General features: G+C 38.3%; 1 protein-coding gene across 2 annotated transcripts in view; it reads left to right on the top strand.

The window, feature by feature from the left end:
• The window catches only part of galt (galactose-1-phosphate uridylyltransferase), a 34,984-nt gene extending 19,100 nt beyond the window's left edge, over positions 1–15,884 (top strand). The window contains exons 8-11 of one of the 2 annotated variants that reach the window (XM_067575370.1): positions 4,723–4,855; positions 6,821–6,904; positions 14,567–14,721; positions 15,029–15,884. In XM_067575370.1, coding sequence (XP_067431471.1) covers positions 4,723–4,855; positions 6,821–6,904; positions 14,567–14,721; positions 15,029–15,088 — 432 coding nt within the window. In that variant the 3' untranslated portion in view covers positions 15,089–15,884. Of the gene's footprint in view, positions 1–4,722; positions 4,856–6,820; positions 6,905–11,131; positions 11,301–14,566; positions 14,722–15,028 lie in introns of those variants that run through there. The other variant, XM_067575371.1, reaches the window with a different exon arrangement.
• The last annotated feature ends 7,813 nt before the right edge of the window (positions 15,885–23,697 follow it).

The raw sequence follows: 23,697 nt of genomic DNA, 5'->3' as shown, positions 1-23,697 counted from the left end.
AGAGACATCAGTGTTTTTCTTTCCATGGCTGCCCTCATTACTTCTCCCCTTATCCATCTACTTCCACCCCCATGTTTTTCTTTTACTTCATCTTTCTGTTCCCCCCCCATCAGCATCCTCTCCCTGTCTTTCGGTCAGTGAAGTGTGTGATTGGACAGAAGACATGCTCATTAGCATAATGCTTTGACATCCATCTTCAATCTGTGTGGACATTAGGAAAACCAACTTAATGTGTGTGTATGTGTGTGTGTTTTAGTGATTCTCCAGTCATGTGTCTAGAGCATCCGCAGCAGTAACCGTTTACGACGGGGACACATTAAGCATTAAGCATGTTGGCAAATGTCTTTATTAGTAAACAGACACTTGGTGGAAACAATGAACAAACTCTCTACAGGAGAATTAAACTTGATGGAGCCATGACTTTTTTTTTTTTTTTTACATCACTCACAGGTTATATTCACAGCTAAAACCCCTCTTGAAACAGACTTCACTCGTGTTTATCCAGTGATAAGCCAGTCAAATGTGCTGCCAGTTTATCTTGCCCCAATGAGATTAACTGGCAGCACCTTATATCCTTCTCTTTCTCTCTTCCACCTGTGAGTCATCCTCAGAGTTTCAGTGCTAATTAACAGATTATTATATAACCTGAATAACAAAAACAATCATTTGATGTCGCTTTTTTCTCATGTTTCTTCCCATCTTTCTTGTTCTGGTGTGATCCAGTATGATGCACCTGGACTACATAAATAGAAAGCAAGCCAGTACATTTTACCATTTCATTGGAATGATGTGCAAGAGGACAACCAAACATTTTTTTTTGCAAAGAAACAGAAATATACTTCAATTTTTTTTTTTTTTTAAATGTCATCCAAATTATTTAATGATTCTTCAGATTGCTGACAAGGATGCATAATGTTGTCCTGATCAAATCAATGTAAAAATCAAACTTTTTCTACCTTAAACTTTCACAGTTGATCAGCGACTTCATACATGAGGCTGAAATCCAATCCGTCCTTCAATCTTAAAAGGAGCATTTTTCCTACTTTTTTATCTAAAAGAAAAGTGATTCATTTCTCTTCAGGAATAGTGGGAGAATGGAATTGATGAAAAAATATGACGTTAACCATAATTCCCTTAAGTACAAAGACAGATGAGATATAAGGAGGAGAAGAAAGAAAAAAGAGAGTGTATAGACAGAAATAGAGACACAAAGTGAGAGAGAGAAAGAGATGTGCAGGTAAGAAGGAAAAGAGAAATCAGACAGTCACTGATTCATTCAGGGAACGAGCTGATACCTGTTCTACTGGGAGTGTGTGTGTGTCTGTGTGTGTGAGTGTGAGAGAGGTGATAACATTAAGGTTTTGAGAAAAGCAGAGTAGACACTTGAAACTCCTAGACTGCCACTCATGGGGGCTGACCTTTATAAAATCAGAGTAGAAGCAGATGTGTGTGTGAGCGTTTGAAAGCATGCCTTAAACTACTTGTTCTTGTCCGCTTGTGTGTGTGTGTGTGTGTGTGTCTGTCTGTCTCTCTTTTTGCTTCTGTCTATCTGACCCAAGGTTAGGACCATAAATTGGCACACTGCAGTGTTCAGAGGAGCTCGAATTGGGGTTCGGCTCCCAGATGACACTCTTGACTTTGAAACAAAAACTTTCTAAGTTAATTGAATAAAACTCTTTGGGATTTGCAGTCTGTGAGGTTTCCGTTTTAGGACATCCTTCACTTCCTCCCTCTCTCTCTCTCCCTCTCTCTCTCTCTCTCTCTCTCTCTCTCTCTCTCCCTCTCTCTCTTCCGCCCACGCTGCCTCCTCAATCTTCCCTCTCCATCCTGGTTCCCATTCACTTATTTTTCTATCTTCATTCTGCTTCTTTATAATCCTGTTAGAGGGGGAGTGCAGTGGAAAAGAAGTGTGAGTAGGGTTGAGAAGGAAGATTGAAGAAAGAAGGCTGAAAATCGTGACCAGAAAAAAAAAGTGAGGAGGAAGAATATAGTTGGGGAGTATGAAGTGTAAAATAAGTTGAAGTAATGGCTCATATCAATAATAGATAACAACTTAAAATGTTGCTCATAATGTTTCCACTAATACATTACAAATGCTTGTGGATGCACATGATGATGCATATTCAGAGTGTTACTGCATTAGGCACTGAGTAGAATCCTATACGGCTTGTACAGTTCATTAAGAGAACTGAACACTGCTAGATTAGTCCGTGTTTTCCTCCACAGTTATTAAACACCACAGTATTCCCTGTAGATCCCTTAATTATACACTAATGCCTTGCTGGACAAGGATGCCCTAACACTCTCTAGCTTGGTGTCTGATTACTGTTAATCAGGTGTAAGTAAAGACTTACCTTTAACCCTAGATTGCCAGCAAATAAACATAAACATAAAAAGAAAATTCTGTTGGCGTGGTGGAAGAGTGGAATGCGTGGAGGAAACTTTAGGTCAAACATGCAAAATCAACACACGGTTGAGTTGTGCTCCCAGGAATTACCAGCATATATAGTATATTTAAGGCTCTTCTGGCTTATGATGCCTCTGCTCATATGGAGCTATGCTAAAATTACATGTCCCAATAATAATGATGAAGCTGTAGTCACACCCTAACAGGTGCATAAAAAAGCAAAATATAAATGGTAAATAGCTGCATTCATATAGTGCTTTTATCCAAAGTGCATCACAATGTTTTTCTCTGCTGCTCACTCACCCATTCATACACACACTCACGGTGGCAAGCTATCATGCAACATGCTGGCACAACTGTTGGGAGCAATTTAGGGTTCATTATCTTGCCCAAGGACACTTCGACATGTGGACAGGAGGAGTTGGGGATTGAACTGCCAACCTTCTGATTAGTGAACGACCTGCTCTACCCCCTGAGTCACAGCCAAGCACGGTCAAAAGAGATCTAATGAGGCAAAATAATTAAACTCACCTGTGTGGGTTTACCATGGGTATGTTTAACTTGATGTACCTGTGCTCAGCCTTACACAACGGAAACTGGATAGTTAAGCAACCCCTTGACTTTGTGTTATGTTGTGTTGGGTGGAGGAATGATGGACGGGGTGCCTGCGGCATATTTCTGTGCTGCTGTTTATTGTCTCGGGCTTATCTGTCACGAATTGGCCAAGTTGCACAGTGAAATATATACTATATATATAATATATACATACTGAAATGAATTTACTGCATTTGTGTGGACAGCCGAGCTAAACAACCTACTTTGGGCCAATGATATGGCAAGGTTACACAGCTACCAGCAGCATTTACTGACTGAGAGGACACCTATGAGCCACTTTTAGCTCATTGTTTTTGGTTTTATGGCACATTTATTGTGTGGTTCAGTCTCTGCACAGTCAAGGTAAAATAACACATCTAGCTCTATTGCACTAGCTTTTATAACTACAGCTTCAATGAAAATTTTCCCACACAGCACTGTTTACAAAATTTGCCACTTGACTGGTGTCACTTTGTGAAGCTGGTGACATTTAACATGCAATGGCCTTGGGCTTATGGGAAATGGTGTTTGATAAAGCCTTTGAAAAAACAGAAAAGTGTGCCTAAACTGCGTGATAATAGAGATCCATAAGACTAATCTGTGTGGGAAGCGAGAAGATAAACTTGAAGCAAGTCCAAGTTTATAATTGTAAAAGATTTGAAAGTTCTGACGTGTTTGTTAGTTATAAGAAGTGCAGATAAACAAATCAACCATGCTAGAGACAAAGAGAACAAAGAACAACACGGAGATGCAACGGACAGTAATGAAAAGTTAAATAATATTCAGCTAAACATAAAGAAAATACTGTCAATGCTGGTATCAGTTGAACATAAAGTGAAATCTGTTGAAACTAAAGTTGAATCACTTGACAAGAAAAAGGGGATCTATTATCTCTGACGTGCACAATCAAGGCGTGCGTATTGATTAACAAGAAAAGAGAACTAATTCTTTGGAAAAACAGCTTGAATACTTCAGAAAGAAAAAACAACATTTGAATCCTCAGTGTACGAGACAATTTAACGAGTATCTGGTCAGTCTGATATCGGTGGCATTAGGATTGAAAAAAACTTCAGTGGATTTGGAACAGTGCCACAGTATTAGTAAAAGCCAAATATCCAAATGATAGTTCTGAAGTTATGGAACTACCAGACCAAAGTCAACATACGAAAGGCACAAGGTGACAAAGAAGTTAAGATCCAAGACCAGATGATCCACTTTGTTCAAGATCTGTCTCCTACATTGAGCAGAGGACGCAAGTATGATCTTCGAGTCAGACAAGAACTGGATAAACGTGGGATTAAATGTCAGCTACGCTATCTGGCAACCTTGTAGTATGGAAAGAGAGGTAGAAGTTGCAGTTTACAAATGCAGGAGAAGCCCAAATAAGTTTCTCAAGCAAGGACTCCAGCTCTTGTGCGTAATGGGGAAAGCAGGGAGCTGATAAGAAACTGACAGGACTGAAAAAACAGAAATATTGAATAAATATTACTTTATTGTACATCATACTGTTTAACCAGGTTAAATTGTAAGATTGGATTTCTTGTAATTTGCATTATTACAAATGTTGATGTGATATTTGAACAATGTTTTCCTATATCTGGAACAGAGCCTGGATGTTCTGGTTTCACTATTGTCCATTACAACATCTATAAAACACCTCACACGTACAATTTTACTTCCCTGCATGTTCAAAAACATTAGGAATGTGTCTCTCCTCTCAGGAGCGTGTGGTGGTGGAGAGTTCTGATTGGCTGGCAGTGGTTCCATACTGGGCAACGTGGCCCTATCAGTTGCTGCTGTTACCACGACGACATGTCCTCAGGATCAATGACCTGACCGCGGAGGAGAGGGAGGGTGAGTGTGTTTGTGAAGATTCCGACAGAGCGAGTGACTGAGAGAGCGATAAGGTAATTTAAAGGAGTTTAACATGGCTCGGTGGGGAGCCCGCAGGTTCAATTCCCACCCACGGCCCCTCGTGTGTGTCAGTGTATCATCGTCCATGTGCAGTCACAGCACAGCCAAGCTTCCCGGAGAATCAAACATTTCATTTAAGATACACCATAATCTTTCAGGTCATGGGGTGGAGTTTATGGTACTGAAATTCAGCTTCAAAACACAATGGAAAATGTAAAATAAATCAATATATTACATCTAAAAATGAATCAAATTAATCCAAATGTTTATCTAACTCACTCAATATTCTTTTTGGCTTTTTTTTTGCCTTTTATTTGACAGTCAGTGTAGACAGGAACAGGAAACACAGGGAGAGAGAGAGAGAGGGTTATTACATGCACCCTAATCTCCATTTTTTAAATGTTAATAATTGTTAATTGGTGAGCTAACTTTATGTGAAATTCATTAAATGGTTTATGGTTCATGGTGATTGCATGTAATTTTTTTTCCCTTTAGGCCTCCCAATAATAGAGTTTATAAAACTTCATAAAAATCTTTAGTAATAGTTGAATCAGTTGTTTAATTAATGCAGTTCCCTTCTTTTCTAACATCATGGTGTTTAAATGACTCCGGCAGATGATGTTGTCAGAGAACAAATTCTCTTAAGATCGAGGGGATCAGATGAGATTACCCACCGTACCCCTTCAAGGACAAACATCGTAGCATCTATAAATTAACAGAAGGTTCATTTGGAGGAGGAATTATGCTGCCATCTCTACGCTGGTGGAGAAAGAGATGACAGTTCGGTCTGTTTAGCTGATTGAGCTTGTGTAATATGAGTGTGAATTCAAAGGCACATAGATAAGAAATGATGGGCCGTGTCGTCTGAGGCACTGAACACTGAACATGGGAGAAGCATCAGAATAACAAATCAAAATCATCTCCTGCAGTCAGCTGATTTGATGCTTAGAGTCACATCAAACTGTTTATTGTTTTATGCCTGTAGTTTGTCTGCAGCCATTAGAACAACAGGTGGATGCAGTGATGCTAGTGTCTGACGTAGGGATGTTAAGAATTATTCACTGAATCACCAACGAGACTTTGATCAATCAGTATTGTATTAACTGTTAATGGACAGAGCTGATCCAACATTTTACCATTTGTTACTAGCTATACTGAAAAATGATGTGCCAATAGAAAAGCACAAGAGAAGGCTATATGTATATATGCCCCGCATGTTATGCTCTAAAATAAAACAAATATTAAATAAAATAAATAAAAATTAAATACAATGAAGCATACAATAAAGAACTATGTTTAATCTGAATTTTGTTTGGCGATTTGTTAACTTATGACAACTTCAAGTGATTATTTTGTTTGCACGATTTTATTTGATTTATGACTGAAATTATTGTCTTGTGTTTATTTAATTTATAATTCAAATAACCAGTATAGTACTCTATCTATTGAGTATATAGTACTATGTCTAATACCCAATTCATTTGGATTGTGCTGCAAAAATATCACATATCAGGTGTGATTTAATAAAAAAAACATGCATTTTATACTTCATAAACTTTTAGTAATTATTAATCATGGCTGTTGATCGTTATTTTCTGATGCTTTCTGTCAGTGCAGGCTTGATTGTAAGAGAGATAATTGTATGTATATTCATGTAACTATGCACTTTGTTTTTTTGTCTTTCAGATCTGTCTCAGTATAATCTTTTAAATTCACAGCTTATTTGGTTATATGTTCTCAATTTTCAGGCACTATTTTTCCATTTTTAGTCTTACATGGCCTCTCTAGCTCCGCTCCCTCACGTCATTCAGAATAAAACATGCTCAAACAATTCATTCTCTTACCCACCTTCCTCATGTTTGCTCACTTTATTCCCTCTCCCCTGCCCGTCTTTGTGTTTATCAGGTCTGGCTGACATTATGAAGCAACTGCTGACCAAGTATGACAATCTGTTTGAAGTCTCATTTCCCTACTCGATGGGCTGGCACGGTAAGTCAAAAAAGTGGGAGAGTGGGAGGGTTAGAAAGGGGGTGAAAAAAAGCTTTGGTATAAATGTGATAACCTGTTTGAAGTCTCTTCTGTGGAGCGACAGAAGGGGGCGAAGCACAGATGGTAGAAAAGATTAAAGATAATTTGAGTCTAAATACATGACAATCTGTGGATGGATTGGTGGATTGGAACACAAGGTTACTGCGACAAACTGGTGGCTGTTCACATATCAGACCAGCCATGAGCTAATTCACTTTGTGGGTGTGATATATGAACAAGCTCCACTGACAGTCAGTAGTCTGAAGGCAAGTGAGCTCATCTGTAGTGTGATCTGCACAATGAAATATGTGTCTTTTCAGTCAGGATTTTAAAGACTTCTACTGTTGTATCGCATTAAACAAGAATGATGAGCGATAAAGGAAGGGAGACAAGCATTAAAACGCTGTCACATTTTACCCAAAGTTCTTGCGACAGCCCAACACCCCGCAGACTTTTAATAAACTGAACTTCCACCTCCACTTCTCCATATGTCTCATATCCTGGCATCTATTCTGTTTCTCACTCTCCAAGCAACAGAAAAGATGCCACATCTCACCTTTATCTTCACACCCTCCTCACTCCATGTCTTCACACAGTATCCTTACTTAAAAAAAGAACATAAGTTCTCAACACATCCTCCTCCATTCTTGTGTTTGCAGGCTACAAATTAGTCAGTGTGCTCTTCTTTTCTCTCAGATATAATTTCATATAAGCTCATATCATGCAGCACCATATGAATATCCATTAGCTTGTTTAATGTCACAGGAAAGATGAACCGTATGTAAGTTAAGGCACAGCGTGTGTTCCCTACTCTTGTTGCATTCCAGTCATCTCTGCAGTAAAACTCCAAGCTTTGATGTCCCCCACTTATTACCACTTCAATGGACACTCAGTGTCAGACACATCAGCATATTTAATGTTTTTTTCTTTTACGTCACCAGGGAGAAAAACATGGGTTCTTACCGCTAAAGAGCACTCGTGGTGTAATTCCAAGCTTTTACCATCAGTTAAAGTAGCATGGGGTGACAGAAAACTGTATTATCTTGTCTGTTTAACAGCATGACAGGAAGGGCCTTCCATGATGACAAGAGAAAAGTGTCTTCATTTGGATGTTTAAATGAGAAAGCAGTGAAGCATTTTTTAGAAAAGCTACACTGACTGAACAGGCACCAGGAAATTATAGGATATTAAATTTGTACTATGTAACAGCAGTACTTAAAGGCACTGAAAACTTTCTTAATTAACGTCTTGTTGTGAGTGATTTGCTCCTGCAGTACATAAACTCTGTCAAAGAACAGAGGCAGCTTTTCTAATTTCACATTTGAGATTTCTAGCTGTGCTTTTCTCACTGGTTTGTACGGATGGGACTCAGTCAGAAAAGATGATGTCATGTACCTCCGTGCACTAAACCACACCCACACAGTCCTAATGAGTTTTGGAGCATAAATAACAATAAAATAAAATGTTTTTTTATTATTCTTTTCTTTGCTTTTTTTTTGCTTATTAATTCATGAATTTTTGATGTTGTTCAGAAACAGTAAACATTTTAAATAGTCAGGGGCTTTAAACTCTAAAATGACTTTGTACTTTAACACATGAATGCAATTTAATTGCTAAAACCTGCATTAACAGATTATTTAGCCACTTGGGTGTAGCACAACAAGCTGTAATTATAACAATGAAAGACAGCACACACTGGGCTGCATTAGCATTCTTGTGGAGTTGTGTTTCTTTCCACTCTTTTTAGCTCTATTAGGGAAATATCTGTGGTGAGACTCTGATGGTGAGAGTGAAAAAGAACAATAAAGTTGCGGCCATAAAACCAAAACAATGAGTTTAAAGACAGTAAAACGCATCAGGGTTAGTTGATGATTGTCTGTGGCTTTGCTAGGGTGTCTCCTTTCACTTAATACAAGATCTATTATTAACAAAAAACATTGATTAGAGCAGTGTTAAGAAAACCCAGTGGTTTGAATTGCTTATTTTTCAAAGAGTGAGAGTTTCCGTAAAAATTTCCCAATTTAGTTTGAATTTAATTTATTTGTCTGTTTCTGCCTTCAAGGTGTTGTTTGGACTTTGTTTTTCTACAGATAACTCATATCCCCAGAGAAAATTTGACTAATGCGAGGATGTTTTTCCTTTGTCTCAACCTCTGGTGTTAAAAGAAAAAAAGTTGTGACCATGTTGTTTGAGCTTGAGAAACAAATGTATCACTAGAAAAGTACTATCACATATTTTTAGCTTTACAGTAAATTAATCTTAATTGTTAAAGATGAAAAAGTTTATTCCAAGAGATTTTTTTTTTTTCAACCTTATCATGCTTATACACACACATCTGTTCTGTATGCCACCAAATCATTCTTTCTAATGCGTCTCTGTCTCCATGGGTGTTAACAGTCCTGTATCAAGTGAACAATCATCTCTCCAAAGAGCAAGAATTCACATCAGTCACATACACTGGCTTTTAGTGCTTCAAAGACATAATAGCTTATCTTGAAAGATTCTTATACAGTGATTGTAGTGGGACTGTAGTGTCAGCATTTTCCTTTGAACCCACAACATTTAAAAGAAAATCTGATCTTAAAGGGCATCACTTGAGTGAAGATAAGTCATTGAGAGAGTGAGAGGGAGGTTAATTGCAGGCAATAATTTCCGTGACTGACTTTTTATTTTAGCATTGTAAGTAAAAAATACCTTTACAGTAGGCCGGTTTTGTGCTGTATGTTCATCTATATTATACAGAAGTTTCCCATCCTGAACATTTTACTAAATTTTATTGACTGTCTGGGGTCTGGATCCTGCACCTGTTTTCCGCACCTGTTAGAGGAAATGAGAGAACTAGTAACAACAGAAAAGGCAAGAGACTGACACCTCTGCAGCGAGCGCCAAATTACCGTATTATTTTGATAGAACATGCAGAGTGATAAATACATTTGCATAGATTTCAGACAAGAAAATCCCCAAATTAATCTATTTTGAAAGAACTTGCATCCCAACAGTCATGATGTGGGTATGAATCGTATTCCAAACACAGCCAGGCCTGCTGTGAAAGAGCAGTTTGCACAAATGTACAAAAGTATAAGCTTTGTAGAGGTGTTAACCGTCTAGACAGCTGTTCCTCTTGTGAATCAGAAGCTCAACTCAGTGCTTTGGTTGATATTTATCTGTAGTGAAACAAACAATGAGGGGAAAAGCCTGTTGTGAGCGACTGTCAGAGGGACACCTTGCAGTGGGTACAACCTGGAATGAAGGTTAGCAGAGTGCAGCGATGCGATGAGTGATGTGTGACAGAAAGGAGAGCGGTGTCATCACGGCTGAGCGCTCAGAGTGATCTGTGTGCAAGATAAAGGTTACAGGTTCAATCCCTGCAGCCGCTTCATCCTGCTGAGTTGTTTTAGAGAGAAGAAATCTCACCACTCACTGGCTGTACATCATTCTGAATAAGTATGACAGGTAAATGTCTGAAATGAAAAATTCAAAAGTGAGTCAGATATGGGAATAAAAAACTACAGCATGGATGTAGATGCACTTTTAAGACAACTTGTATACAGAAAGTGCCAGTTTCTCTGACAGAAATTAATTTCTGTAGTCAGGTAGGTAGAGCTTAGTTTTGAATGAACTGAACTTAAGTTGGTAAGTTTAACATGCGATGAATGCCATCTGTCAGCAGATACACTATATCAACATACCCCAATGAGCACCACCTGCAAGACAAATACTGATTAAGAGGAGAAACCTGCTCAATAGTTATGATGAAAAAAGTCAAGACAATGAAAATCAGTGAGGAACATTTCACTGTTGGTGCCCAGATTTGTTTTCAAAAACAGGTTGCTATTGTCCTCGTGAACAAGTTCTTTTTTCCCCCCTCCAATTCTATAATTCTGAATTATGGATTGTCTGTGATCTGTTTCATCTTGCATGAGCAGCCTCAGGCCAATGACTTGTGCATATGGACCTTATTAGCCAGACTAACAATGAGAGTGAAATTAATCTTTAATTTAGTCCACAGCTAGGTTGTCAGGAAGTAACTAATTTAACCATGTTAAATGTTTCAGAGAGCCAATTTCTAAAGGCCTCAGATCTATTTCAGAGACAGTAGCTCTGTGTCTTGGGTGAACAGTTATCACCTAGGTCCCTGACATGCTGCTGTCAGTCTGTTGGCCAGAACTTTTTTTTTTTTCTTTTCAGGAGGATGCTCAGAGTAAGGCAGCCCACTATTAAAGGACAGATGACAGACTCCCACCCAAACTGTAGTGTGGAGAAAAGGATGAAAGGACACAATCATCATCTCAGTCTCTTCTTAAAAAAAAAACAAAAAACTGTCAGATATCAAATCTTTGAAGTGAAGTCTCAGCAACAGTTGATTGTGGCGACGGCTCTTACATGGTTTGGCTTTAATCTTGTAGTCTGTTTTATTTCTTACTGTAGATGAAGATTAAAGCTCATGTTACAGTGATGTGTTGAAGGTTATAAGCACATAGTCAGAAGGTTCACCTATTCACATTACAATCTCTTTCAAGTTATTAAGTCTAGTAATGAACTTTGAAGCTGTGTTTACCTTGAAAAAACCATGCCAGCAAGATAAATACATTTCCAAGAGTTTTAAGTAAGAAATCTGTTGAAACGGTACTAGAACTTTGAAATTAGTCCTTTATCTCCTCCAACATTAGGATTACGTAATTGAAAAATAAACAAACAAACAAATTTGTTGCACTGGAAAGAACTGACTGCCAACTACCACCAAAAAATGGGGTAATATTAAACACATGCCTGTTTCACACTTCTTTCCTCTTCTTTGAGTTTTCAGAGTACATCTACCTACCTAATTATCTGTGAAATATTACAGTTTGGTTTATTAGCACCTTCCTATTTCTGGTTAGTCAAAACAGTGAAGACAGCAGTGAAGTGAGAGGAAGGTGTCATTAGAGTGAGAGATGAAGATGATGAGGATGCCGTAAGAAAAGAGACAGAAAGAAAGCTGCAAAGTCAATATTGGTTTGTTTTTCGAGAGTTCAAATATTATGAACTTAAGTATCAAGTGTTTACTCAAATAACACATACATATGTGGAAAATTGTGGAATTACATTTTCATTTTTAAGTTTACATTATCATTTTAATATAGTCCCCTATAGGCTTCCATAGTTTTCCATTGTTCTTTTTGATAGAATTCCAACTGTTGTTATAATTGGAGGTAGACGAACTTACGAGTCCCAAAATAATGGTGTTATTTTAACCTTATCAAGGGGGATTAAGGCCAAAGAGACTGCTGTGATTATAATGGATGTGCTCTCAGTGAGCTAGCTAGCACACTGTGTCTGTCACACATACTGCACACTCTGACAGCCCTAATTTTGGAAAATTCTTATTCACATACACACACACAAACACACACCTGGCTCACATAATGACTTGTGTTATCTCCCCATCTGTGTTTGTGCTTTATTTGAACTCATTTAGAAACAGCCAGCTTTTATTTAGGGCAAGGCTTATTAGTGGCAGCGTGGAGAGGGAGAAGTTGGTTGGATGGTGTTGAAGTCACCTGGGAAATCATGGATTAGATAAAGCTACCCGCTTATTCCCTCAGGAGGAAAACACACAACACATTAAAAACAGTATTAAGAGGCTGGATGAAGGAGGAGGACACAGAGAGAAGCAGGCATGTAGGGACACAGAAAGGGCTACACACTTAAAGATCCCCATGAGACATATTTATAAAAATCCTCTGCTTGGAATAATAAATTGTGTCTGGCATGTTTTTTTCCACAAAAAAAGTTTGGTTACCTTGTTAAAAATCCTTAAAACAACCTCTTCTCCTTCTACCTCATTAGTACATATACAATATTTACCACACAGACGTATACCCCACTCCCCTATCCAGTAATATCTGCAACTTCATGTTAATTTTAAAATACGCACACACTCATACGCTTGCACACATGCAGAGCTAACACACTCAAAGACAATTTAAAACTGGGTAATTGTCTACTAATAGGAGCATCCGTCTCTATTCATTCCTTATCTGGACTCTTCACTCTTCTCTTTGTTCTTCCTTATTCATTTCCCAACCATTAGTTTCCTTTATGTCACCCTCCTGTCGTCTCTGTCTGTGTCTGATCAGCCCCTATTGTCAGGAGCTGTCTCCAAGGATCTTTTTTTATTCTTATTTCTTTTTTGTTTTTGTAAGAGAGTTGTGTTTCTACTTCCCTGATCACCTCATTACCTCCCACTAAGATCAGAAAGCAACACAGGTAACAAAGAAGGTAATTAAATATTAAATACAGTCACAAATCACTGGAAATGTATCTTTGTTGATGCCTCTCTTTTGAGAACCAGATACAGTGATTTACAGACATGTGCCATAATGCAATTTTTCATGCTGTTATGTACACATTTTGTCAACTTGCACATGCACACAGTAACAAATGAAAGGAAACACCTGAATAACATTAAACATGATAAATGCAAATGCTTTCATACATGGCAAAAGTAGCACTGAATGATGACCACATCTCAACACCTATGTGAGATTTTGGTACATTTCCACTCATTGTTTGCCCTGCTGCTGCTGCTACTGGGTATTATCACAATGTTTTCTCAAATGGCTTTATATTCTGTACAACATACAATGCCCTCTATCCTTAGACCTTTGATTTCCAAAAGAAGAAAGTACACAAAAACAAACACAAAAAAATGTACAGGGAACAAGAGGTATAGCATTGAACATTTTTTCAGAAATCTTGTTTTTCTCCTCTCAGGATGATGTTGTGAAAATCTGTAAAAGAAATTTGAACAGTTCTCCCTTTGGCTGTTTATCAAATTTTCACAAACAAACTAAACCCCACAAACAGTCCAAGCTCTTTAACCAAACCACTGAAGCCTAAACTGTTGCTGTCATTACGTTAAGTTTAATATGGTGCATTAATTTAGAATGGCAAACAAACACCTGCATCAGTGGTGTCTGGCTATTCTATCTGGTTACTAGACATCAATGGACACCTGCCAGCTAATCAAAACAAAATGGTTTTTTTTTCAGCGGCTGTGATATAAAACAAACAATATGAAAGAATAGACCCGCTGTGCCTCCTCACAAAAAACACATTATCATGATAAAATATCTATTTCATTACACTTGTATGATTATTGCTCTATTGCCCGCAAAGTCAACACTGGCTGCTTCTTTAATTTACCTTGTTAGCTAACTGATGGGGGGCTGTCTAGTCTACAGCTTAAAGGACTTAATGAGCAGAGGGCCTTGTTCATGCTGCGTGGATGGCAGAGAGATAAATGGGCTTGTTGTGTCCTGGCTATGAATATTCTTAATTAGCCTTTAGTGCTTGATTGTGCTATCATTCTATTTATGTGTGTGTAGAGAGAAAATAAAGAACATCCTGCCATGTGTAGGATTGGACAAAAGCACCTGCTGAAATGAATGCCATAGTAATACACAAATACATCTTTGATTTCAAGGATTCTTAAACGCCTCCTCAAGGCTGTAGAGCTCTCAACTTATCTAGAGGATCAACCAGCCATCAGTGTAAATAAATCCTCTGATTGATCTCTGTTTAACTATGAGTAAAACCAGTCCTGTGTGCCCAGACTAATTTCCCCATCTTTTTATTCAGGAGCCCCTACTGGCCCCCATTTAAAGGAAGACAACTCCCACTGGCAGCTGCATGCTCACTACTACCCTCCTCTGCTGCGATCAGCAACAGTGAAAAAGTTTATGGTGGGTTATGAGATGCTTGCTCAGGAGCAGAGAGACCTCACCCCTGAACAGGTGAATAATATAACATGCACATGTCTAAACCCAATTTAGCCTGAGTTTAACATGTAGGGTCTGGCAACTTACTGTAGATACTAAAATATTTTCACAGTGTAATTGTACTATTCTTTTCATACTGATGACTGTTTGTTTGGCACATTTAGCCTGCATCAAGTTAATGTTTTTTTTCCAGAGCTTCTTATTAAGTGAGCAGGGATAGATTAACAGTGGTAAACTGATCATAAAGTAGTTGGATAGATTAAACTTGTGAGCTGTTAAAACTGTATAAAAGCTTGGCATTGCTGTGTTCCTGTATTTTTAGGCTGCTGAGAAGCTACGGAATCTACCAGAAGAACACCATACAAACAGACAGAACCAGTAGAAAAGGAGAGGAAGAGAAAAGGAAGATGAAGGAAATTGAAAGTGAAACTGACCTGTGATGGCTGGAATGAAGGGGGAGAATATGTACCCAGGAGCCCGGCACCAAAATGTAATTTTGTAAAGGCATTGTTGATGCATTGCTTTTGTTTTGAGGAATAAGTGTTAAAATGAAATTTAAACTTGATGATATAAATATTTTACTCTTCACTGAAACTGTAAGCTCCTGACAATGAAAACATCCAACTGCCACATAATTATTTGAACAGTGCCTTTGTCAACACATGGATTAAATATATTCTTACCTACTCAATATACAGTATATGCTTATTTATAGATTTTTTTAATACATTTGTCTGTATGCCTAGCAGGCACTGGGCTCCTTCCAGTAATTATGAAATGGACTTCAAACTAATTGTGACATGAATCCCTTCCCCCCCCATGTTTTCGGGAGATAATGAGAGAACATTATTATTTTCTTCCTCGCTGTCCCTTCTGGTGAATTTAAACAATTTTTGTTTGTTGTTCTGTTATGTTTGAAAGCTTTCAAGCACAAAACGTCTCTGCCAACAATGCAATGAGTTATTTGTGATTCAAATGGCTGTCTTTGTTTCTTGTAAAGGTTTCCTTATGGGATGTAATTCTTGAATCAGTTAACTATTTGACAGCTTACAGCCACGAAGGTGTAAGAAACAGGGCGATGCTCCATTTTATGTAGAAAATATATGATTAAACAGATGCCATTTCTCCAGTTTATATTAATAGATTAATAGATAAATAAAAGTATTTTGCAGAATTAACCCCAAATTGACTTTATGGTATTCCAACAGTCTTTTTGAACATGAATACCGCCTGTTTCAAATGCTTGAAACATATCGATAACAAAGTTGGAACATGTCTAGATTAGTAAGACAACATATGCCCAAAATAGGTAGTGACATGGGTGGTTGATTATTGAATGAGGGAGTGATTTGGGACAAAGAGTTTGGATGTTTCAGCACCTTGGACAGAGACAATCTGGGATTGGTTACAAAACCATGGAAAGAGACACATCACAGTGGCTAAGTTTGGATGTTTCAGGACCATGGAGAGAGACAGAGAGAATATGTGCATTCAGGATCAACATGAAAAAATAGATTCACAAAAGTGTATCTTACCACACCGTGTATCTTAATACTTACACTCCCATATATACAGTGAAAGGATTATTGTTTGCTGTAATTGTTTTCCTTGTCCACACTGGCCGCAAAGAGATCCCTCCTAAAGCAATTTCAATGTGAGTGATGAGCGACAAAATCTACACTCCTCGCTCTGTGTAAAACAGTTCAGATGAAACTTATAGGAGCCTTCAGTAGCTATGTCTTTTAAGTACAAAAGTACCCCTATGTGCTTCAACAGACCTTGTTTGGTGGTCCTGAAAAAAAGGTGGACAGTAGACCTGTGCAACACCGAACCACCACCAACAAACTTCAGACGCAGTATTATTCTGTTAAGTTTTAACAGACCAATATGGATGTCACATTACATGTGGTAATTGCATTCGTTCCTCATGGGTGTGAACATGCATGAATAAAGGGAAATTTAATGAGTCCTCTGTTGTCACTAAGAAAGACTGTAAAGGGATCACTGAGAGCCCTCATCCTGGCATAATAATGTACTCACTAGAGAGGGGGTGGGACAAACATCCAGTGAGCTAAAGGATTCATTTGGACTATGATACTTATCATATATCCATGATAATCTCCAACTGTATTATATTAAAAACTACAAGTGAAAACAGGTTTAACATTTACTTGGTGTGATTATAAATGCAAATATAAATGGAAAGTTAACTCTTGTCATGTGAAATAAGGTGCGCTCTCACTATGACAACAGCAGATGGTAGTGTTGCTTAAAAAGTAAAGAAGATGACCTGGATTTAGGCTGAGAATCTGACTGCTTTAACCTATACTAAATCCTTTCAATGCAATATCCTCTACTTTTGCCACTTGAAAAAAAAGCTTCTATAAATGCCTGTAAGCCATGTCTCCCTTCACAAAGGAAGTCAGTGTCAGCTACAGAATAGTTATCCCATAGAGCAAATAGGTGCTCAATCATAAATCATAAATCCTGAATTTTTCAATGAGGGAGAAGGGGCAGATGTTACACAATGTAACACAATGAATTATTCCTAGGAGGATTTTTATATATCCTAAAATATGCCTGGAGGGAATCTTAAAGGTTAGTGTAGGTCTGAGAGGATAGGACTGAGTCACGACAGTTTTGGGTAGAGTTAGGGGGTCATTTGACCCCAAACTGCCTGTCAAATGACTCAGATGGTAAGGACAACATGGTCTTTTCTTTCAAAGCATACTATACATCTTTAACTTTTACCTTACAGGCAGCTAGTGTTTCAGTGTGTCAGTTCATTTCAGTACATGATAAAAATCATCTTGCAGAGACTAAAACTTGCTCACAGTGATCATGTCTGCTTTCATTTTTTTTTCAATCAAAGCCACATTATTGTTGTGTAGTAATGCACTGCAGCCTTTTCAAATGCAATCCAACACAATGATAAAGTAGGTTTCAGGTTTCTTGAAGTTGATCTTGAAAATTTAAAGCAACTAAAGAGTAAAATCTGAGGAAGTAACAGGTTTTGGATAATCTGTATGCTAACCGTCTTTTAAGCAATTAGAAATTTGGAATACAGATAAACCCTAATTGTATACCCATTTAATATTGCTTTATTAAAATGAACAAAAACAATGTTTTATACAGATACTCTGGTACTGAGTGAAAACAACAAAAATGTCACCTTTTGTCAGACAATGATATTACAGTTTTTTTTTTTTCTGAATGCTGAAACACTAACAGTGATTCTTGAAGCACTGCCTTTGAAACCATTAACACTTGTTGCCAATGCATTTACCAAGTGCACCAAACTGAATGCACATTCCCTGCTTTACACTTAGTTTGTAATTTTATAACAATTTTTGCAAAACTGTAAACACAACTCACTACTTTACACTCAGTTTGCAATTTATTAACACACTTCTAGCAAAACTGTAAACATTGTTCTCTACATTGCTACACTATTTTGCCAATTGCCTTTCCACATTGACACGTGAAAATACTTTCAGATAATGAGTTCACTTACAAATCAGAGCTTGAGCATTATAAATAGGCCACAGGTAAACATTTGGTTTGGACAACATTGGAGGCCAATATCAGACAAAGAGTAAGCGGGGGTGAGGAATAGAGGTGGATGAGGAGGTGAAGAAGTAAGAGGATTAGATGGAGGAGGTGAAGTAGGACTGGGGAGACGGTGAGGATGGGGAAGAGGAAGGGGAGTCGGACACAATAATTTAGGAAATCAGAGCGACTGTGGTTGACCATGTTGTCAACCATGGGATGAGCATGAGGGAGGCGGGGTGGCAGGTTGAACCAAATCTGAGCTGCTATACTGTTGCAGGTATTATCTGGATATTTCGAAATGAGAACTGGTAAGTAACTGTAGGTGCTGTACTCTTACTGGTACGGTAATATTTACTTTCATAATGAGAAGGATCTATCACTGAAACCATTCAAATGTTTTTACAGAACTGCAAGAAAACCAGTATCTGGTGGAAGAGGTCAACTGTTCATCCCAGAGCAGGAGACCCACATTGTAAATATGGTCACTGCAAATAACTGCATCAGACTCAGGGAACTGCAGGACCACATAATGGCAGATAACACCTTATTCCAAAAGGTCAACAGAGTGAGTCTCTCTGCACTGTCTCGTCTACTGAAATGCTACAGAATTAGGACAAAGCAGCTGTACAGAGTCCTTTCGAAAGAAACTCAGACTGTGTAAAATGACTGAGATATGTGCAGGTAAGCTATACAATCCCATCATTGCTACTTGATCTGGAAGTGTATTTTGCTACATCATATTGACTGAGCCCAGTCTTTTCATACTGTGCTACATTATTTTGTCTTGTCTCTTTCAGAGACTCATGGAGCTAGAAGCAGATGCATCATGAACTAATATATGTGGACGAGGCAGGTTTCAAACTTGCAAAAACAAGGGGCCGCAGCAGAAATATCATTGGACACTGTGCCATCATCAACATCCCAGGAGAACGTGGTGGTATTAGTCAAAACGGCGTCCTTCACCATCATGCTGCATGGCACACATTATCACATTTCTGGACACCCTCCGCAACAGACGAATTCCTAATGACCAGGAGCCAGAGCAGCCCAGATACGATATCATCTGGGACAATATTAGTTTCCACTGGGCTGCTTTGGTCCGCAATTGGTGCACAAGTCACCCACTTTTCATCGCACTCAATCTCCCCCAATACTCTTTGTTCTTCAGTCCTATTGAAGAATTCTTCTCCGCATGGCATTGGAAGGAGGCTTGTGGAGACCTCGATCAGGGGTCATGTAAGGCCTGGATGCGGCACTCCAGGCAATACTTTTACATGCTGCCTAGCTCAAGACAACATCACATGTGATAAAGCCTTATGGACTCACAAAGAAGGTGAGATTTAACCTAATTTTTTTCTGTTCTATTTTTCTAACACAAATGTTTTTGTTTTCAAAACAGAGGGGGGCAGAGGAGGATGGGTGCCTGCTGTCCTCTGCAGGGCGGGATCTCTTACATTGATTTAATGAACTTTTTTTTTTATGCTTATCTATCATTGGCCAAGACGTGTAAAATGATGCTCCAAGGGAGGACATCCTCCCTGGCCAATCAACAACCAGAATGCAACATTGACGTCATGTTGGTCCAATTACAGTTTCCAGATTTTGTCTTCAATTCTCTCCACTGTAAGGCAGAGTAGCAACTGTAGATAACGAGCAGTAGATAGCTCCTTGCATTAGCCAACGCAACAGTTAGCTTGTTGTAGCAGCCCTGAAAGACTCTTTATACATCCATGGAAGGACTGTTAAGGACTGTTGTTAAGCTAACGGGAGAAAGGATTTGGACTGTGCAGCGCAGCAGCGACAGGACGCTGCTGGGGAGGCTGGAGAGAGAAGCAACTGGAGAAACAACCAGGAGAGTTAGCTTGTTTGACATTGTTGCTAATGATATCAGACTGGTTAACTAGCAGCCACAAAGTTCTGTTAACTAACAAACAAGTTGACCAACAGCAACAAATGGACGTTATGACATTATGACTTCATCTCCATGATAGAAAGAGGAAGATGTCGGATAACATGAGTCAGATACAGCTACTCTCTCTCTGTCTCTTTGGTCGCTAATTTCATCTCTGATGGTTAAATGTTTCTGTGGCTGTTGTGTGAATTTATCTCCTTAACAAGAATGCAGGAGAGATCATGTAATGTGTTGTGGGTAGTTTGCTTGTTGAAGTTACAGTGGAATTGATCCAGTGTTTAACTGAGAGGTTGTTCAGTCACCTGTTGATGTTGTGTGATTAGTGAATGAGTGTGCAGGAGGTCTAGCTGCTTACTGGTGACAATTTCTTCAGTTGGTTTTTAAGCTGAGTCGTATATTGAGTAATAAGCTTAAAGTAACTAGAATAACAAGTGTTAACATGTCAGCTTTATAGACTATATTTTGTATGTTGTGCATATAGATAAGAGTGTATACTTTTTGATGTGAACCTGCACTTTTAGATCTGTGAATGTTTTTAGTGTTCAGTCTTTCTAGTATTCAGCACTGATCTGTACCTGTATCACATTATATTTTGTGGTACTTTGTATATTCCAGTATACCAAGAAAATACATAGGAAACACGTGTAAATCATTTGCTAAGTTGTCTGTTTTTGATGAGAACATACATCTGTTGTCACAATAGAACAATACTATTAATTTGAATTTAAATTTGTTGGTAAAATGACACATTGTGAACCACGCTGCAGCTAAAATGAACACCTCTATGTTTAGAAACAATATGTATATGCTAAATGTCTTTAAAGAAGCAGTCTTTTCACCACTCAGGGGTTTTTGTTTTTGAAAGCAAATTCTTTTATTGGCATATAAAATTACCCCCCACCACTCCGATTTCATCAGATAGAGACAATGATATAGTGTGATGTGGTTCGTTGTAAGATTCCATGTTGGTTTTCCTTCTGTCCTCCCCAATTTTTTGAGTGACCAGCCACCACTGGTGTGTAGAGTTTCGCAAAAAAAGCCTTTAGTTTCAAAGATAGTGCTTAAGCAATCAAAAAAAAAAACCTGTAACATGGGTGACTTGCAAGAATTAGGTTGATAGGACTCAGTTTAGGGCCAGGAGCCCATATGGGCAGTTGAAAATGAAAGAGATAAAAAAGCAGGAGTGAAGGAAGGAAATCCATGCAAAACCTTGGAGTTTATCGACAAAAGAAGAGGAACACTGAGAAGTTAAATAAAACAGCATAATTTTTTTTTTTACTGGTGCACCTGCAGCCTCAAAGAACGACCAACACTGTTATCAACCACATTTTGCACACATTAGCCAGAGAAGAGTAATGAGACATATATTTTAAAATGTTCACTTGGTATTCTGGACCGGACTGAAATTAATGTTTTAACTCAAAAAAATCACCTCTACACATCAGCCTCAGTGACTCAACGGAAGAACTGTACACACAGGCTGATGATGATCAGCTTGATGTAAACTCCTGAGGTGGTAGGTTGTCAGTTATCTTGAACTACTGGGTTTTGTTTACCTCATCCTCACAGATGAATATGGAACTAAAGTGGTTCTGATTTCTTGTTTCTCAGAATTGCATCATTTAGTCTGACCTCATCTCCCTCCCATCTCCTTCAGGGGAAAACTCTGATCAAGAGGAACCAAGAGACCTCTCTCAATTTGTGTTTTTGTCTGTACTTATGTTCTTGTTCCAATTCAAAGTCCACATCCAGCCGAGTACAGTCTAAATGGCCAGATGTGTACTTGCTTCTTTTTTATCAAGGATACATCAGGAGTTGACCGTATGGACTTGGGACAGCCAAGTATCCCAGAATGCATTTCGCACCTACCAGAAGTGATGGCAGCGATTTTCAGGTTCGTGTCTAGACTGAGTGGTGCCTAGTATGTCTGGTCAACGTCCATTGTATTTGGTGATTTACCGCTGGCTCTAATGTCTCTGCAGCATTTTGTTATATGATATGATTCCTTTTGGAAGATAAATGTTGGTCTCACAGATGAAATATAACACTTGTAGCTGCCACATTAGTTTGTCTGAATGTAAAGTGAAGCTTCATGCTTTTACTGGACAGAACATCAGCGCTGCCTCTGGGGCTCTATATGTACAGATATCACCACATTTACATAAATATAAATGTTTTAAAATGAACAGATCAGTTTACTAAATCATGATTTATTTTATTAAGCTACATAACAGTTTGGATTTTTATTATAGCTACATTACAAACTGAATAACATAATTTACTGTCTATCTGTCAATGAGGTTATTTTTTGTGAGACAAAAAGTTAGTGTCTTTGAGTTGAGATTATTTTGTCACAGTAGAGTCAGATAGTTGTGTTGAAGTTGAGCTGGTGCTGCTAGTGCTTTTTTTTTCTTTTTTAATGGTCCAGTGTGTAGGATTTAGTGGTGTGTATGGTGGCCATGAAAAAAAAAAAAGGGCTTTGTGGAAGAGGGCCTGCTCCCAGTGTAGATATAAAGGGCTCATTCTAAGGTAACGAAAACACATCTCTTATTTTCAGGTGATTATACACTAATTAAAACATACTTATCAATTTTATATTCCATTTCTGCCAATATTTCTGCCTGTAGATCCCCCTACATCTTACACACTGGTCCTTTAAGGCCTAGCAGCATTTACCCAACACGTTTTGTGTCAAGCGCTTGGCCTGACACAAATTCTGATTTACAGTGATGGCAAAAATACTTGAAATATAGCCTACATGCTATCACTTGAAAATGTGTTGAAGAGAGTTTAAAATACAGTTGCTTCCATCTAAATAATGAGTCAATGAAAACTTTTCAAAGGGTGTGACAAGATACAGAATGAAAAGAGCACCAGTAAGTCTTTTGTAACTCCGTTTTGCATTTCTTTGCTTCTCATCCAAGACAGTTATGTTAATGAATGAATTCATCTCCTTTACCACTCACACTAGTGTTTTTGTCAGTGTGCCTTTTTTATTCATTATTTTTTGACTTTCTGGTGGAGTACAGACTAAGTGTGGGTTGACATCAAAATGCTGTCGTTGTTTACAGAAGAAACAGGCAATGTCATTGTTTACTAGAAAAAAACATATTTCCATCAGCCTCTATCACGTCTTCTTTTTATCGATACAACAGCTATTCTCCCTCAGGCAAGCACAACAACTTTCTCGCAGTATTTCACCTTTTTGTGCACTTGCAATGACACATATCAGCCACACACACTCACCACTTTCATTATTTATGAAGCTCAATCTCAGCCCCTCTATAAATATTAACATTGATTCCAGGTTTTGTTAAAATATATGGTAGAACACTGAAGATGTGCAAGTATAGTTTATGGACTGAGAGGTTCTTCGAGGACAGGGATGTTGGAGAGACAGTGTCTGTGTATTGTGTATAGCCCTCTTTATGTACTGTGACAAACCTCATTCATTCAGGTCAATATTTATCCAGTCCTCCAGGCTCACTGTGGATCCTCTTCTCATCTATTTCATCACTCCTCTGAGA

This window comes from Thunnus thynnus, chromosome 19, assembly GCF_963924715.1.
Source record: "Thunnus thynnus chromosome 19, fThuThy2.1, whole genome shotgun sequence".
NCBI classification, from domain to species: Eukaryota; Metazoa; Chordata; class Actinopteri; order Scombriformes; family Scombridae; genus Thunnus; species Thunnus thynnus.
Note: the sequence above shows the minus strand (reverse complement) of the source record. Positions and strands in the feature narration are given on the sequence as shown.